The following is a 17,587-nucleotide window of genomic DNA, read 5'->3' as shown; positions in this document are numbered from 1 at the left end:
CGTTCAAAATTTTGAGGGACTGTTTTGTCATGAAAGGTGAATGGGGCTGGTGGGGGTTAGAGTGCTTGTGTGTTTGAGGGAGTCAGGGTTAGGGCTGGGGATAGGTATTGTATGTTTATGTGAGTATATATTTTAGGATTAGAATCTGTGTTAGGAAAGGGGGTAGATGCAATGCTGTTAGTGTGTGTGTTTGTGTGTCTGAGTGTATGAGGCAGTATTAGGGTTAGAGTTAGTCCCCCTGCCCACATTAGTAATGAGTGCTAACCCTAATGCTGCCCTTTCCCCAACCCTAACCCTACACCTTAATTTAATAATATCCTTCCCATAACACTGCCACTGTTCAGACAAACTTGACGCAAGTGCCATGGGGGTTTTAGCATGAAGAAAGGGATAGGAAATACTTTTCCTTTCTTGATCTTTTGTGGGTTTAGTATTTAGGGTGCTCAATCTTCTATATGTTAAAACTTCTCAATGCCATATTTTTAACCACAACATTAAGAACATTTGATCATATTGAGAGAAAAAAAAAAGAGTTGTGTACTTACCATAACTTGGCATCTGTGCTATCCAGTGTCATTATTCATCACAAATGGGTCTAGGATCCGACCTCAGATCTAAGCCGGCAACTTCTCAGGCAGATCCAGAGCTCAGGCTCCTCCCCTTTCCATAAACTCTTGCTAACTTCTGACCCTCAGATCGAGCTTGCTATATTACCTGAAACACAGAAATTCTGCAACACAAACTCCAAAACATTCTCACCAAATACAGGCCACTTCAGCCTCACCAGAACCCCCAGAAGGAAGGGGGAAAGAGGGCAGGAATGTGATGAATAATGACACTGGATAGCACAGATGCCAAGTTATGGTAAGTAAATAACTGATGCTATCCGTGTCATTATTCCTCACAAATTGATCAGAGTCCCCAGCTATGTACCCTGGGTTGCCTCAAGGAAGGTGGCGGAGCATGGAAGAACCAAAGGAAGCCCTGTTCCTAGATACCAAGTCCATTTGTAGTGCAAAATGAAAGTATGTGGATTAGACCAAGTAGCAGCAGCACAAACCTCATCAAGGGAAAGTCTAGCCAAAAAAGGCCAATGACGTAGCAACAGACCTAGTAGAGTGGGCTTTAACTGGTCTGGATAGTTCTAAATACCAACTAGCATAAATGAAAGAAATACAACCCACAAACCACCTGGAAATAGTCACTTTGGAAACTGTCTAGCCCCTTCTCTTCTGAGAGAAAGCCGCAAAGAGTTGGTCCGACTTTCTAGACTCCTCAGTCCTTTTTAAATAAAAATGCAATTGCCTGTGGACATCTAAACAATGCAATACATACTCTCCTTTATTGGAGTAATTAGGGAAAAAGACTGGTAGTTGAATCAACTGATTGAAATTAGCTTCAGGGACCACTTTAGGGAGAAAGGAAGGATTTGTTCTAAGAGACGCTCTGTCCTTATAGGTCCCCCTTCATAACGTTGAATTTCAGAACATTGAGACCAAAACAGCTAAATCCCAAAACATTGAAAACCTAAAACACTGAAAACTCAGAACATTAAAAGTGTGCTGAATAACACTGAAAACTACAATGCAACTGTATATAACATCTCCACCTATACCACCACCTAACTAACAAACACACTTTCTATTATGTTTCTGCAGGGGAGGCAAGCCCCCTGCACCCCCCATGTGGGGGGTCTTTGCCCCCCCCCACCCCCAATAAATTCAATATACCAACTCCAAGATCACAGTAGAGTGGAACAAAGTTAATTTCCTAACCTCTGAGGTTGTGTAAATGCTGGAAAAGACTGAGAACATACCTGGTCACCAGTGTTAGTCGATGCCTTGTGGGAGCTGTGAGAAGACAATCATCCAGGTACGGAACAAACTGGAAACCTTACAGCCGGAGATGAGATGCCACCACTGCCATACATTTGGTAAACACACGGGGGGGGGGGTCCAAAGGGTAGGGCTCTGAACTGATAATGACTGGTGCCTAACTGAAAGTGTGTCTCCTGGAGCGCCTGTTGATCTTTATATGATAGCAGCATCCTTCAGATTCCCTCAGCACATCCAATCGTCCTTGTGCAAGAGACGCAAGACGGACTGTACAGTGACCATCTGGAACTTCGACTTCTTGACAGAAAGGTTTAGCTCGCTGAGGTCCAGAATCGGACACAGATCCCCAGTCTTTTTTGGCACCAAAAAGAAGCAACAGTAAGTTCTGGACCCTTGTTGTCCTGTCAGGACCTCTTGAATGGCTCTTTTTTGAAGGCGGTCTTGCACCTCAAAATAGGCCAACTCACTTTGGCAGGGTGGTACGGCTGGGAGGAATTTCTGAATTGGAGGGGGCTGAGAGAAGGGAATAGCGTAACCCCTGGAAATAATTTTTCACACCCACTGATAGGAGGTGAGACTTGTTCAGGCTAGTGGGTGAAGGGAGAGATGACCCCCCCACCAAAAGCTTCCAGGGTAGGACAATCAGGCAGAGCCGCAGGAGCATGGAAGAGCTACTCCGAGAATGGTTCTCGAGACGCCTGGTTTTGCAGATCCCATCTCCCCCTACGGCGGCATCTACCATTGAATCCCTGCCCCAGTCTGTGGAAGAAGATTCCTGGTAAGTGTCCTGAAAGGAAGACCCAATCCTCTGGAACCAAAGTTTCTTCCTTCCCCCCTCTGGGACTTAGAAAAGGACCTCTGGGGAGTAAAAAACTTGATTCCTACCATGGAAAGAGTCTTGCCTTCCTGCTCACTGCTGGTTTAATTTTTCCTTAACAGAAGGTCCAAACAAAGTGAAACCATCAAAAAGGGGTTTTTGTGAAGCATGCCATAAAGTGTGCTGCAAATCTGCAAAGGTGAAGCCAGGCATGCCATCTGATAGCAATGCCAGTGCCTGCCGCTCAAGAGGTGGCTTCTGCAGAATTGGGAGATCAGCCTCATCAAAGCATTGGCTAAATAAGTGACAGTAGATAGCCTTGAAGAGACTAACTTGAGGCTCTACAAAAGCAAAAACTCTGACAGGGAAGTGATAAGCTTCGAAACCAAATCTCACTGAAGCCGGGTAATGTGGGTCAAGTAATTCATTGCTCTCAGACCAAAAGTAGCTGAGGCAAACACATGCTTTCCAAAACGGTCAATCGCCCAGAACTCCTTGGTAGCAGCGGCCACCACAATGGCATTAACAGGGCCTCCTTTGCTCCAAAAAGACATATCCTTATGAGGACTGAGATACTTATCTGCTTTCTTAGGCAAAGGTTCTACTGTGTTTGGTTTCTTCCAAACCCTGCTCACGTTAAGGTCCACAAGCTCATCAGCAGGGGGAAAACTAGGTAGAAGATGGGTCCATCCTAAATGCCTTCAGGAACATGGACTCCTCCGAAGATAGGGAAGGGGAAGACCATCCGCCTCTCTGTTTGAGAACTTCCATGATGTCCCTGAAGGAAACCTCCTCAGGTGGAAGTCTGGGGGATTGTCTCCCTTCTCAAAATCCAAAATCCATGTCTTCGGTGAGGGACTCCCTAGGGGAGTCCAAGTGCCTCCTCTTACAAGTTCTCTTCTGAGGGGGCTCCTCTGTGGTGGGTCAAGGGAGGACTCAGAAGGGATGGGTATGCTAAATGGGGCAGTGCCTGTCTGAAGGTGGCTGTGGGAGGGCTGACCATGGATAGACAATGAGGCCTCAGCACACCTCAAGAAAGGCTGGGGAGGACCGTCAGAAGGGAGAGGTAAATGCCAAACTGGCAAAAGTCCTCTCTACCGCCCAGAAGCCCAACGGACTGGACGAAGCACCCACCCATCCCCATGGCTAAGGCCACCTGGGAAAGGGGAAAAGACCCTGAAGCAGCACCAAACCCCAGATGATACTGGCCCCAAGCTGTCCAGCACCAAACAAGGGAAGGGAGCTGTACAAAAAATCCAGACCCAAACCCACCCCCAGGGAACACGCACCAACCCCTCAGAGACAAGGCCCACTCTGGTCCGAGGACTGAGGAACAGAACCACCCAGGGATCCTGACGGAGTCAAGAAGGGGGGATACCCGACACAGTCAGCCTCTCACTACAAATCTCCAGATCCTGACATTCCAAAATCTGGTGGAATGGAAGAGGAGAGTGGAGACATGTGGATGGGGAGAGTCCCCAAGCCGCAGGGGACAAGAACAGCAACAAGCCCAACTCGATTTGGGCTTTGAGGAAACTCCTCATCATCCAATCCATATCTGAGGGAAGGAAACTCCTGGACAATCTGGACGAAGTTGAAGAATGTCCCCCGATCTTTGTGGGGATCCAGCCTTGGATCTTGAGGTCTTGTGGCACTGAAAAGGAGATTGGCTCAGATGTCTCGGATCTGACTTCCTGGAAGAGCCAGAACGAGAACCCTGTACAATAATAGGTTCCAACGGGATTCAAAGTCTGTGGAGCAGTACCGGATGGATCCGACAAACTGGTCAAAACTGGGGACGGTCTACTCTTACTCGGATCCAACAGCTTCCGATCCGATGAGGCATTGTGTCAGAACTTGATCTGAAGATCTTGGGACTGTAGATCTCAGATCTGACAAAGAGACTCGACTCGGATCCGGGGATCTGCGATCCAAGAGCTTTGGCTTTTTTAGGAGCGAAGAAGAGGACACCCAAGGGGAAGGAAGAGGTCTGTTCTTTGACTCCTGAGAAGACTTGCTAGGGGAGTCAGAGGACAGTGGTCCACCCCGAGCCAAGCCTTTTAAAAGATGTTTGTTGTGGCACTCTATGAGGGCCCTGGGGTTGAATGCAGCACAAATGTTGCATTCAACCTCCAGGTGCACAAATGTTGCATTCAACCTCCAGGTGCACCAATCCTAAACAGTATAGACACTCCTCATGCGAGTTGGAACAAGGCATCTTCCAACAGCACGAGGAGTGTCTTTTAAAACCTGTGGGCTTTTCAGCCATCCTACAAAAAGGGTAAAACACACACACCTCGGAAAGAACAGCAAGGAGAGAGATTTCTTTTTTTATAAAACAGATAGAACTACTTTAAGAAAAAGGGCACAAAGCACCAAGTGCTTGGAGGGGGGAGGGGGGAACCTCAAGCAACCAACAAGTTCTAACAGGGAGGGGAGGAAATTACAATTTAACTACCAATAAGCAGAGAAAGATTAAAAAGGTACCTGAAAAGGCTAAAGAAGTCAAGAAAAAAAAAACACTTCTCTATAATCTCCTAAGCTTGAGCCTGGACCACGTCTGGAACGATTCAGTGTCAAACAAGATCTGAGGGTCAGAATGTAGCACGGGATTATGAGAAGGGGAGGGGCTTGAGCTCTGGCTCTGTCTGAGAAGTTGCCGGCTCATATCCGAGATCAGATCCTACACCCATTTGAGAGAAATAACGACACGGATAGCATGAGATCCAGAAATATACTTTTTTGTTTGTTTTGTGAAAGACAGAAATTGATGGGAAAGCCACAAGAATAAAAGATCTAAAACACTAACCTATTAAGCCAAACACTAATCACACTAAACAAACTAACCTAACTACAAGCAGAACTATCCACAACTAAAAATTAGTGGACAGACGTAAAAACTCCACTTAGCCAAAGCCAACAAATACAAAGACAGAACTTGAACATGGTGCAGTCTCTCAAGGAACCAAAGGAGATCTAAGGCAGATGGAGCAGTGTATTATGGACACAGGATGTGGAGCTCTGGAGTTGAAGTATTTTTAGAAAAGCCGGTACTGGATCTGATAATCCATAGGTTGAAGCCAGACCATAAAGACAACAAGGCATCAAAATTTCTTCAAATGGTGAGAGTCATGATAGGCAAACAAGTTCATGCCTTGGTCCCCAACTCACGCTTCTTATTCAGTGCAGGAAAAAAAGGCTTGCTTTTCTAACTGCTACTTGTGTAGACTGGGAAAGGACCTGCTAGAATGCTCTGCTAGCAAAGTTATGGTTAGAGAGGAATGCTAGTGGTTTAAGCACAAAGATGTTGCTGCGAGGCCAACTTAAATGCCATCATGGCCAACCTACACAGGAGATACAAACATGTTCCTTCTTGTTTCGTGATAGACTACATCAGTCTGTTACTATTTTAGTGTCAATGAGCAGAGCAATGACTTGTAAATCTGTAACATGCATAAGGTCATCACTTCTTTCACATGTATGTACCTGTCCCCAAGTTTGCTGAGCTAGCTCTGAGTCTGCAGGGTAACATTTGCTGCACTTTCAGTTGGCTTCTATGTACCATTCTCCATGCATCATTTCAAGGGATTTTCAAGGCTAGAAAACTGTCTACAGTCAAAGGACAGGATTAATCTGGCCTGCAGCTGGTGTGCCCACCACACAATTCCCTCTTAACTGCAAGAATAATAGGGACTACTTTCTCCAGAGAGTGATAGTGCTAATTCAATAGACTTTTGATAGCAATGTGCTTTCTCATACAAAACTCAAGTAAGAAAATTATTAGAATAGAGGCTGCAAGGTACAGATTGTCAACGCTGTTACTGTTAGGAGATTACTGTTCCAATATTGACAGTTACAAGATATTTCTGAGACAGAAGTGGAAGTAACCCTAGAAAAGGGAGGGAGTTTTAAATTGTCTTGCAGCTAGCAGAAAGTATCTTGCTCTCTTTCTTAAACTGGTCTGAGAGCATGCCAAACCAGTTTTTGTAAGAGAATCTACCACCCAGGCTGTGAGTATGTGTGTGCGTGTGTGTGTGTGTGTGCGTGTGTGCGTGTGTGTGTGTGTGTGTGTGTGTGTGTGTGTGTGTGTGTGTGTGTGGGGGGGGGGGGGGGTGGTGCATAATCAATAGAAAACATTCCTCTCTTGGCTAGGAGAGGGTATATTTCCCCTTCCCCATCTTACTACTGTCTGTCCCCACCTCTACATTCTTGCTGCTGCTTCTCAGACATTCTGCTTTGCTGAGACTGTTCTACCCTTGTCTGACATCAATAAAAGGGACACTATTTTGTAGAACAATTAATACAATATCCAATAATTTGTAGATGAATAACTTGCTTTGCAGACTGCATAGTTTTCCCCTCTCTTAAGACTTCATTGGAAAGATGAAAAATAATTTATGCAAGATATGTATAGCAACTGGTTCTTGAGATCTTCAAGTAACGTCTACATGCTAAGCCAGGCATACATTTTTATATCCGTGCCGATAGCCTTCTCTCCCCTCCAGCACAGGCATCAATGGTATTGCAATCCACTGTAATATCACATTTCCATATTTTAGTGCAGTATGTATACATTTCTAAATTCTGAATTTGAGAATCTCAGCTCCCAGTTGGATGGTTAAGGTTTTTCTTTATATCAGGACATCCCATTGCTGAATCATGTGGTCTGGCAGTTCATAACCCCCAATTCTTAGGATGGATGACTGCATATTTTCTTACCAAATCAGTCTTGTACCCTGCTCTACTTAGCATTACAAGGAGTGCTCTGTACCTGGTACCCACCTAAAATACCTTGCTGCAATCACAGACATCATTGTGGGGTTTGCTACTGGTTTTTTTTTTTTTTGGTTCAAATATTGGAACTTCTCTTGCACTTTGTAAAAGTGATCAAGCATCATACGGTTACAGGCTGTTTATATAAAAGCATTCTGAAATTAATATACAAAGGCTTGAATTAAAGGTAGCAATGAGAAGTCTGGCTTCTTCCATGCTCAAAACTTCCAGGTATTTCCTGTGTGAATCTGACAACACCTGGATTCAACAGTTAAAATGATCCCTCATGATGTTTAGGTTTCCCTAAAGGAGGGATGACTTGGTGGGGAGCCTGATAAAATGATGGAATATTCTGTCCAGTTGTGCTTCCATTTAGACTATGATAGAGATAAGGAGGGCAAGTACTTCTCACCTTTAAGATCAGAATCTAACATCTTGGGTACAGAATGGCCTCGCTTACTCTTAAAATAGTAAAACTTGGACCTTGTAGAAAACAGTGAAATGCCTAGAGTTTGCTTTGGTGACTGTCAAAGGGTGAAATGGAAGGTGTCCTGTCAGGAATATGAGTATTCAACCACAAAGGTAGGAATTTCCTGGGATGATAAAAGTCCTCGAGAAGCATAAACAGTTTGTGCCAAACTAATGCCCTTTGCAGATTCCTAGGAATCAGCATTCAGATGTAGAGCAGAAACTTTAATTTCTGAGGCCTAGCTTGCATGGGAAACTGGAATCTTTCCGCTTGTCTCCAATGGGCCTAAGGTTGAGATATTGAGGAGGTACCGGAGTTGAGAGCATACAAAACCATACCTCTCTAAGAATGGCATCATCTGTCTCATGCAGGAGACTTTACTGACATGCAATAGCTGCAGAAATTTTGCCAATCAGTTTCTTGGGTTTTGCCATCTTTCTGCGGTGGAGTTTGCCCTTCAATGGCTTTTTATTTTTATGCCTAAACTCTCTAGCTATGAGAAGGGCAACTAACTCAGTGCCCAACACAACGTTTCTTATGGGAGGAATACACAAGAGTTTTCTTACTAAATGTCATACAGAGCTTAAACAAGAAAACCAGATAACTTTCTCCACAGAAAAAATGAAGATGGTAACCTTTTGGTGAAAGTGTCTCCCACAGGCAAACTGCTAACACTCTTTTCAGGGAATGCCAAAGGACATGGCAAAAATATCCAAAAGGAAGTCTGAAGAACTATACCAACAGCAGTGTAGCAACATCAGTTATTAATTTAATTTAGAATTCAGAAAAAATTCTCATACTGGGTATTTACTGTTCTCTGAAAGATGTCTGGAAATAGAGTCAAGAAGCAGGTGATTAAATACATCCTGCTAGTAAAAAAATGAAGTTGGCAGCAGCTGCTGTTATTTTTATTAACGAGCATCATACTGAAGCCCCTGGTGTGAGAGGAGGTGACCAGCTCTGCTCTGGAAACCTGGACAGAAGGTTAGACATTTTCCTGTTGCAAATAATAAATTGGACTGCAACAGTGATCCTTATGCTCAACATCAACAGCTCATTCAGCATACTGTAAAGTCTTTGGGGCATTCATGCATTATGCTCTGATGATTTTTCCATCCCCAAAAGATGAAGTTATGGGAGGCAAAAAGAAGCTTCCCGGTAAAATGAAACTATAATGCAAACAGCGCACTGATCAAAGAATTAAGAGTGAATGACCAGCCATGAAAGGAATCTCCAGCCTGGTCAGTGAAACACCTACTTCTGCAGGATAATTACCTCTGAGTAAAACTCACAGTCACTGGTACAGACTTGGAACAGTGGCCTATGAAGGTCTGATTTTGGACTGTTTATCAGTCATTATAATCTAGTTACTGGCACTGTGAAATGCACACACACAAAAAAGCTTTTTTATCCAATTTGTCATGACATCTAGACTTTCATCTTTTGACAGTTACTACTAGCATGCTGCCCAGTAAAATATGACTCTTACCTTAACTACTTAAGTACAAAAAAGTACTGGTGGATTTTTTTCCAGTCAGTACCGAGCCAGAAGTTACAAAACAAATTCAGTTGTCAAGTAAAAGTGATGACTTTAAGAGTACTAACTGAACGACAGTCATGTGGAGAAGGTAAACATTTGCACCATACCACACTCATCACATAGTCTCACTAAATCTACACCACCAAAATCCACACACAGTAACACAAAAACATTCGCGGAGGCTCTCAATAATAATCTGTCTAAGCAACAGAGACCTCCAAAGCAGAAACGCAAGCAACCTCCATCCCCCAACCTCCATCCACTCAATCACAGCCAATAAGGCAAAACAATGCACCCAACACACTAGCCATAGGCGACTCTATAGTCAGGCACACTAATGTCCAACTCACCAGGCTAAACAAGAAGGTTACTGTCAGCTGCCTGTCGGGTGCCAGGATCCGCCACATAACCCACGCACTCAGGTCACTCCACAACAAGTACAGATATGACTCTGTCAATGTCCATGTTGGTGTGAATGACCTGAGATGTACCTCCCTGGACTACATGAAGAGAGACATGGAAGAGCTCTCCGATCTTGAAGCCCAGGCAGGTATGACCCTAGCCCTGAGTAGCATTCTACCATCACCCGAATGATACCGCAGTACAAGGACAAAATGATTGACTTCAACAATTGGCTAAGCTTCTGGTGTCATTCTAGGGGGATCCACTGTCTGCTTGGGATGACATGGTCGACAGACCACGATGCTTTGCCACAGATGGCCTGCACCTGTCGCCCCTAGGATTACAGATACTGGCCAAGGCTCTTGCTGCCTCTATAGTGCCTTTTTTAGGCAAGGTTCAAATAACAAATTCACCACCGTAACAGGAACAGGCAAGCAAAAACTAAGGGCAATGCTACTCAATGCTAAAAGTTGAAATCTCAAAATGCACTCACTCGAGGCACTCCTTAAAATGGAGAACATCGATACCTGTGCAGTGAATGAGACCTGGTTCAAGGCTCCAGAGAGCAACCCTGCACTACCAGGCTATAACTCATACCATACTTTTCGGCCATGTAACCTGGACCGAAACACCAAAGGCGGATGTCTCTCCATATTCATTAAGGATATCCACACCTCCAGGCTAGCTGCGCAGCATAATGCATCCGAGGTTATCTAAGTGCAACTAACTCTGGGCAAAACTGCAATCCAAATTACAGCTTGCTACAGATCCCACACCATGCCCCAGGATTCCCACTCCTCTTTTCTTGATGTACTGGAAAATATTAGGGTTCAACCAAACACCCTAATAATGGGTGCCTTCAACTACCCCACCATTAACTGGGAAAACTACTTGTGTACTAACTCCTTAGCTCAACGCTTTCTGGAATTCATAAACTCCCAATGCCCTGGATCAACTTATCCACACCCCCACCAGGGGAAACAATATCCTAGACCTAGTCATTACCAACATGAGTGACCAGTGTTCCACACCTGAAGTCAACTCCTCGTTGGTCCGATCCGACCATAAGCTAATCACCCTTGATATATCCACATCCTGTTCCCTCCCCCATTAAGGAAACCATGGTAAAAAATTTCTCCAAAGTCAACTTCATGCTTCTTAAGACAGACGTGGTGAACTTCATGACACCCATGCAGATGGACAATACAGTTACAACTGCTGAATCCTACACAAGTGGACTCTATAAGCACTTACACGAGTGCATGGATCGTGCTATCCTAAAGAGAACCAAGACACTATCCTCCAAAAAAAGGAAGCCAATCTGGTGGTCCCCTGCCATAAACAAAGTGTACAACAGAAGGAAGAAACTGTTGCAAAAGAGAGTAAAATCCCATGAATGGAGGAGTTCCCTGGTCAGCCTCAGTAAGAAGCTGAGATCCCTTATAAGATCCTCCAAAGCTAGCTACGAAAACAAAATTGCCACTAATTCTAAGGACAACCACAAAGCCTTCTATAGCTATGTCAAGAATCTTGATGGCAATACCCAGATCTGTTCTGAGTTACAGCACAAAGGCACGAAAATTGCAGAAACAAATGATATTGCCAACATCCTGGCAGATAGGTTCAGTGCTAACTTTACCCCCCCTCACCCCCTAAAGGACCCATATTTATAAAGGAAGAATGCAGAGTCCCTGTAATCACAACTATGCAGGTAAAAGTTGCACTCTCTAAAGCCAAAAACACAGCATCCATGGGACCGGACAACATCCCAGGCTGCGTTTTTCACGAACTTCAGAATGAACTGGCTCCCCACTTAAGCACCATGTTCAATAATAGCCTCATATCAGGCTTTGTGCCCACTGAATGGCGCACAGCAACAGTTCTCCCACTCCATAAAGGGGGAGCCACCACTGATCCCGGGAACTATCGACCTATTAGCCTGACGAGCCTGGTCTGCAAGGCCATGGAACGTATCATCATGGAACTCATAAACAAAGACATTGGTAACCTCCAAGCTCTGGATCCCACCCAGTTCGGGTTTGTGAAAGGCAGATCATGCCTCCTGAACTTGATCGACTTCTTTGAGGCAGTCACCAAAGCTGTAGATGAGGGTAAGGTGGTTCACACAGGCTATCTTGACCTCACCAAGGCTTTCGACACCATCCCCCATTCTGAAATTATAGCTAAACTCACTAAACTAGGTATAAATCCCTACATCACAAGATGGGTTGTCAACTGGCTCACTGACAGAACCCACACTGTAAAAGTTGCAAACTCCAAATCTGACCTCAAAGCAGTGACAAGTGGAGTACCACAGGGTTCCGTCCTGGGACTTCTCCTGTTTGGTATCTACTTCTCTGAAGTACAGGCTAACACAGAAGGCCTCCGGCTAATGAAGTTCGCACATGACTGCAAACTAGGAGCCATACTCAAGTCCCTAAATGATGTGGACATCCTACAGAAGGGCCTCGCTGAGACAGATGCTTGGTGTCAGACCCATAGCCTCAAGCTCAATGCCAAAAAGTGCAGTGTCATCCCCTTTGGTAAAAACTCGGTACCCACGAACTACCACATAGGCAGCAATCTACTTAACACAGAATGTGTGATAAGAGACCTTGGGACCCAGGTGGACAGTAGTCTCTCCTTTGATAGTCACATCGCCACAGTAGTCAGGAAGTCCTTCTACGTGGCACACCTCATCATAAAAGGGTTCTCATCCAGGAAAAAAGAGGTCATTGTTCCCCTCTACTCGACACTCATTAGACCCATTTCAGAGTACAATGCCCCTTTTGGAATGCACCTCACAAGACATCTGCAGAAGCTGGAAAGGCCACAGAAGTACCTCACAAAGAGGATTACTGGCCTCAAACAAATGCCCTACACTGACCACCTCAAAAAACTCCAGCTTTACTCCGTAGCATATCGCCTACTCCAAGGTGATCTCTGCCTAACATATAAAGCTATGTCAAACCCAGAGCTGTTGGACATGCTACACCTAAAGAAATCCCAATCCCAATGAGCTACATGCTCTAGGGACCTAAACCTTGTCACCACAATAAACAGGACATGCTAGAGGGATATATTCCTGTCCCAGAGACTTCCCATACCCTGGAACAGGCTACCCATCTATGTCAGGCAAAGTTCTTCATTAGCACTCTTCAAGAAAAATCTTGATGAGTGGCTGGGAAATAGGAAATACACCCCTTTGATCACTTCTGTGTCTCTGCTTGACAGTGGCACAGGAAAATAACTTTCCTGGGTGGCATAAGCCAGTGAACCTTGTTGGCTAGGCTTACGTAGGCCCTTGGGCCGATAGGTTCATAGGTAGGTACTAGGCTATCAGCAACACTACAAGCAATGCTACTTTTTCCAAAAGAAAGAAAATATACAATGCATTAAAACACAGCCAAATGGTGTAATGGAGGTGATGCAAAGCACTTGGCTTCAAGATCTGTGATGACACTGTGGAGTGGAGTGTGCATGTTACTCTAACAAACTTCTAAATGTATAATGACCTACAGGAAAAAAAATATTTTCTGAGTATGTATTTAGATAATCTGTGCTTATCTGTTAAAGTTTAATGATGGCATTTAAATATTAATTCTGTTAAAAAAAGTACTTTTTAAGTCACATAAATAATATGAAATATACATGACAACAGCTAATCCATGATTAGATGTCCAGCAAAATTGTAAGAGCCAAGTAAACTGGGTGCTCTGTGCAGCCTACAACACAGGAGCGCATATTCATTTGTCCAGACATTGAGGCTAGTATGGTATTTCTTCACATCTTGAATGAATAATTCTACTTAAACATTAATAAAAGGGCTACAAAAATCACAATGGTATAACACTCTAGCAGAGCTGTTCAGCCAGTATAAATACAAGGTCACTATATAGAATTAAAATACTATTTTGTTCAAATGAATATAACATTAAACAGCAAGTTAAAAAAATGAACATTTTTTGTACCAATAATTATTTTTCAACAACTCACATGCAAATAGCAACCATCACAACTTTCCCAGGTCCCTGAATAAATGCCCCTGTTGTCCTGGACCGAGGCTGTAGGATGAAGCAGAACACTGGATTAAAAGAAGGATCAGCATTCAAATGTTAACAAGAACAAAGCACATATCTGACAGTCATGTTCAAACTATAGCTGTTTTCAAGTACACAAACCAAATGACTGCTCCTGCTGGTCATCGACACGTTTATTTACACGGCTTTCAAATGTTTGCAACATACTGCAAAGGGACAGCAAACTGCTCTTACTGTCTTCCTATGCATCTTCACTATTCCAAACCTAAGAAGTATGTGTACTAGCATCATACTAGCGCTTCATATTAGTACTTCAAAAACTGACATCAGACAGAAAGACACCAATGTGAAGGTGGCTACAAAGACGGACACTAACCTGAAACTCTGACATTAGTCTTGCAAATCCAAAAAGAGTGAACATTTTAGATAACAGAAGTACTATGTAAACCACTTTGTTGTTGTGTTTTTCGGCTTTTCCCGGTTAGGGGTCGCCACAGCGGAACTCCGGTCCGCTAATGATTGGCAGTATATTTTTATGTGCCGAGTTGCCGGCCCTGACGCACAACCTTCAATGAAGGTACGCCCATTCACGCATGTATCCACACAGAAGATGCTCTAGCTGAGAATCGAACAGGACAACGTCTTACTGTGAGGCGAAACCACTACCGCAGCACCAAAACCACTAACACACAAAAAAGAAAAAGTCAGGCATATCTTGAAGAAAAAAATGAGAGCAGACTAAAAGCAGATAAACATACTTGTTTTTTGGGAATTTAGGGAGTCACTCCAAATAGAATTTTACTTCAAGGGTTAGAGGAATATGAAAAGATGGAGGTTAATAATCCAAGCTACAGAAAGACTCTTGGCTGTCTTGCTCCATTCACCAAATATTCTTTTTTTTTTTTTTGCTATGCAAGCTATTTCTTTTTATAACCTTTCTTTCTGTTTTTTTCCCCCATAAATAGAAAGGACAAGACCAGCAAGATTAACCACATAAAAAGGTCTTAGTCCAAATAGGAAGTACCATGCCAAAGTACTATACGGTTGTACTCTGTATTTGCACCATATGCTGGCTTAAGCATCCCAAGCATCATTATACATGCAGTCAGTAAATGCTTTACAAGCAGACAAAAAGCTGCATTCACCACTCACAATACAAAAATCACAGTACCCTAGGTAAAGGTTTTAACAATGAGACCAATGCAAAACTAAAGTTACAAATATTTCAGTCAAGTCTTAAATCCTCAGACTTGTCATGTGCTCAAAAAATGGATTTTTAAGCTACAACAGGAAAGCATCAACACCTAACAGATGCTGTTACAGCATTTTCACAATAAAGGCATAAAAACTTCTGTGTTAAGCTAGTGTCAATTCTTCCACGCATATCAGCCACAAACCAAGCTGTACTGAATGAAAAGCAACATAAGGAACTAAGGGCGACAACACAGATACCATGCCAACACAAAGTTCCATGCTGCGATGTCTCATGAACAGATTTACAGAATACTGTAAGCAACAATGTTCTTTTATCACTACAACTAAATCCACACTATACAAAATAACTGGGCATATTACTGAAAGTGAGCCTCCAATTCAAGGGACTTGACAGCTGGACTAGTAAAAGCAATGCAGAGGGAAAAGACAACAATACTACTAGACATCAGGGAGCAGAGAGCAAGGAGGAAGGATTTTGGTTCAAAAAGCTAAAAAAAAAATATATATATATATATATATATATATATATATATATATATATATATATATATGACTCCAGCAATATAATTGAAATGCAGGCTACCACCAATGGTGTGAAGATTTGGGACCCATGCTAGAAAGAAATACTAAACGTCTTCTAACCATAAAGGCTAATGTATTATTTTAAGTGGGTCTGCAAATGGAATTATTCTTCTTTCCACTTCAATCTGGCATATTTCTCTCATTTACCAGGTTTGAAGGCATGTGTACTCTTCAACCACACACACACACACACACACACACACACAAAGATACCACATACCAATCTACGGCAACACACCTTGCCCCCTTATCCAGCTTGTTTGCCCTAACCATTCAGCAACTGCACTTCCTGCAAACCAAAAAAAAAAAAAAAAAAAAAAAAAGATTATGACAGCTGCACTGCTACAAATGTTGAAAAGTTTCTTTTTCAAGTTTTTAGCTTGTGGTATTTAAGCTTTGCATTTGAGCAGGTTTCTGCTTGTTTGTACCGAGCTGTACTGAGGTGGGCTACCAGCCACAACTCTGACCTGAGATACCAGATGACTACAGGCTTCTGAACTTCCAAAAACTATACAAGTTGCCTGTTTTTTTTTTTTATTATTTATACTATATACTGCACTTATATACAGTGTACTAATCTATACTGTTGCACTGCAACTGTCTGCCTTACTGGGCCTGTTAAAGAAAATATTATTGCTGTTGTCACTGTTTACGAAGCTCTTTTTGCTATTTTCACTGTTTGTTAAGTATTTGCTGGTGTTTTTCACTGCTGTAAAGCAACTTGTTCTGATTTTCTCACCAAGCAATGTTAGAACTGATTTGTTAGCTATTTAATACATTTTTAGACTGATTTTCTACTGTTTTAAACATTTTTAGTGTCTCACTGTTATTTTTTCTGTGGTGTTAAACATTCTTCAAGTGGTTCCCACCAAAACTAAAGTAGCTAGTAACTGTAGCATAGTCCAGACCTAGGTTTGAATCTGGGTCTGTCTGCAGTGGCTGTTTATTCTGAACACGTTTTCAAGGCCATCTTGGTTTGGAAGGGGCCATTCTGCACTTTAGTGACATGACTGTGCTGATTGGAACCTGTCTGGTGAAGAATGGTTGGTCTAGGGCTTGGACTAAGCATCCTCATTAGTCCTTATGAAACTTTTTACAGTTTTTTCAATTTTTAGATTCTGGTATTTAAGCAGGTTTCCGCTTGTTTACATGCTGTGCAGGATCGTCCACTACCATGCAATTTTGCAGCATAGCCGGACAGATTCATTCAACAGTTTTCCCTTAGATACAGCTGTAGCACATTACTGTAGCTCTCATCCTTAATATTTTCCCGTTCAAAGAAATACTGCTAGTGAGCTGAAACCTATTTAATTACAAAAAAAAAAAAAAAAAAACAGACAAATATCCATCCAATGAGCTCCTCTTTGATCAACCCTGAAAAGCCTTAGCTCCTCCTTGATCAACTCTAAAAAGCCCCCTAGTGACAAAAGGCTTCAACCTAGCACTATAGACAGTTGGACCGCCCTTTTTTCTCCTGCCAACCTCGTTGATTTGGGTCTTTTGAGGCAGTGTAGCAATTGCCTCATGTACACTGACAACCCCCTACCAATAACTCACTCTAGTACAGAATGTGACAGATGTATCTACACCAAGAATCTTGAATCTGTCCTCTCTTGCACTCAAAACAGTAGCACAGAAGAGATGTCAACCCACCTACCACTACATATGCACATAGTACACATCCAACACAATAATCAACATATGCAGAGGTTCTCTCAAAAAAACCTACATAGACACCAGAGAACTCCAAAACACAAGACTGCTACAACAAACACAGTTCCCACACCACCCATGACACACAGTAACACCAGTGCCTCACCTACCAAGCCAGTAAGGCATAACACTCAAAAAAGTACAGTTGTGTACACTTAACAAATGTATTCACTGTTGCAGTCATTACATTTGGGTCATTTG

The 17,587-nt window shown here is 43.0% G+C and overlaps 1 protein-coding gene across 3 annotated transcripts in view; it reads right to left on the bottom strand.

Annotated features, from left to right (window-relative positions):
- Positions 1-17,587, bottom strand: part of SLC30A9 (solute carrier family 30 member 9) — a 1,654,027-nt gene that overhangs the window by 743,920 nt on the left and 892,520 nt on the right. For all 3 annotated transcript variants that reach the window (XM_044061511.1, XM_044061513.1, XM_044061512.1), the window contains one exon: positions 13,833-13,900. In XM_044061511.1, the coding sequence (XP_043917446.1) occupies positions 13,833-13,900 (68 nt within the window). The remainder of the gene's footprint in view (positions 1-13,832; positions 13,901-17,587) is intronic.

Source organism: Protopterus annectens, chromosome 2.part0, assembly GCF_019279795.1.
Source record: "Protopterus annectens isolate FY-2018-M chromosome 2.part0, PAN1.0, whole genome shotgun sequence".
Taxonomy (NCBI): domain Eukaryota; kingdom Metazoa; phylum Chordata; order Ceratodontiformes; family Protopteridae; genus Protopterus; species Protopterus annectens.
Note: the sequence above shows the minus strand (reverse complement) of the source record. Positions and strands in the feature narration are given on the sequence as shown.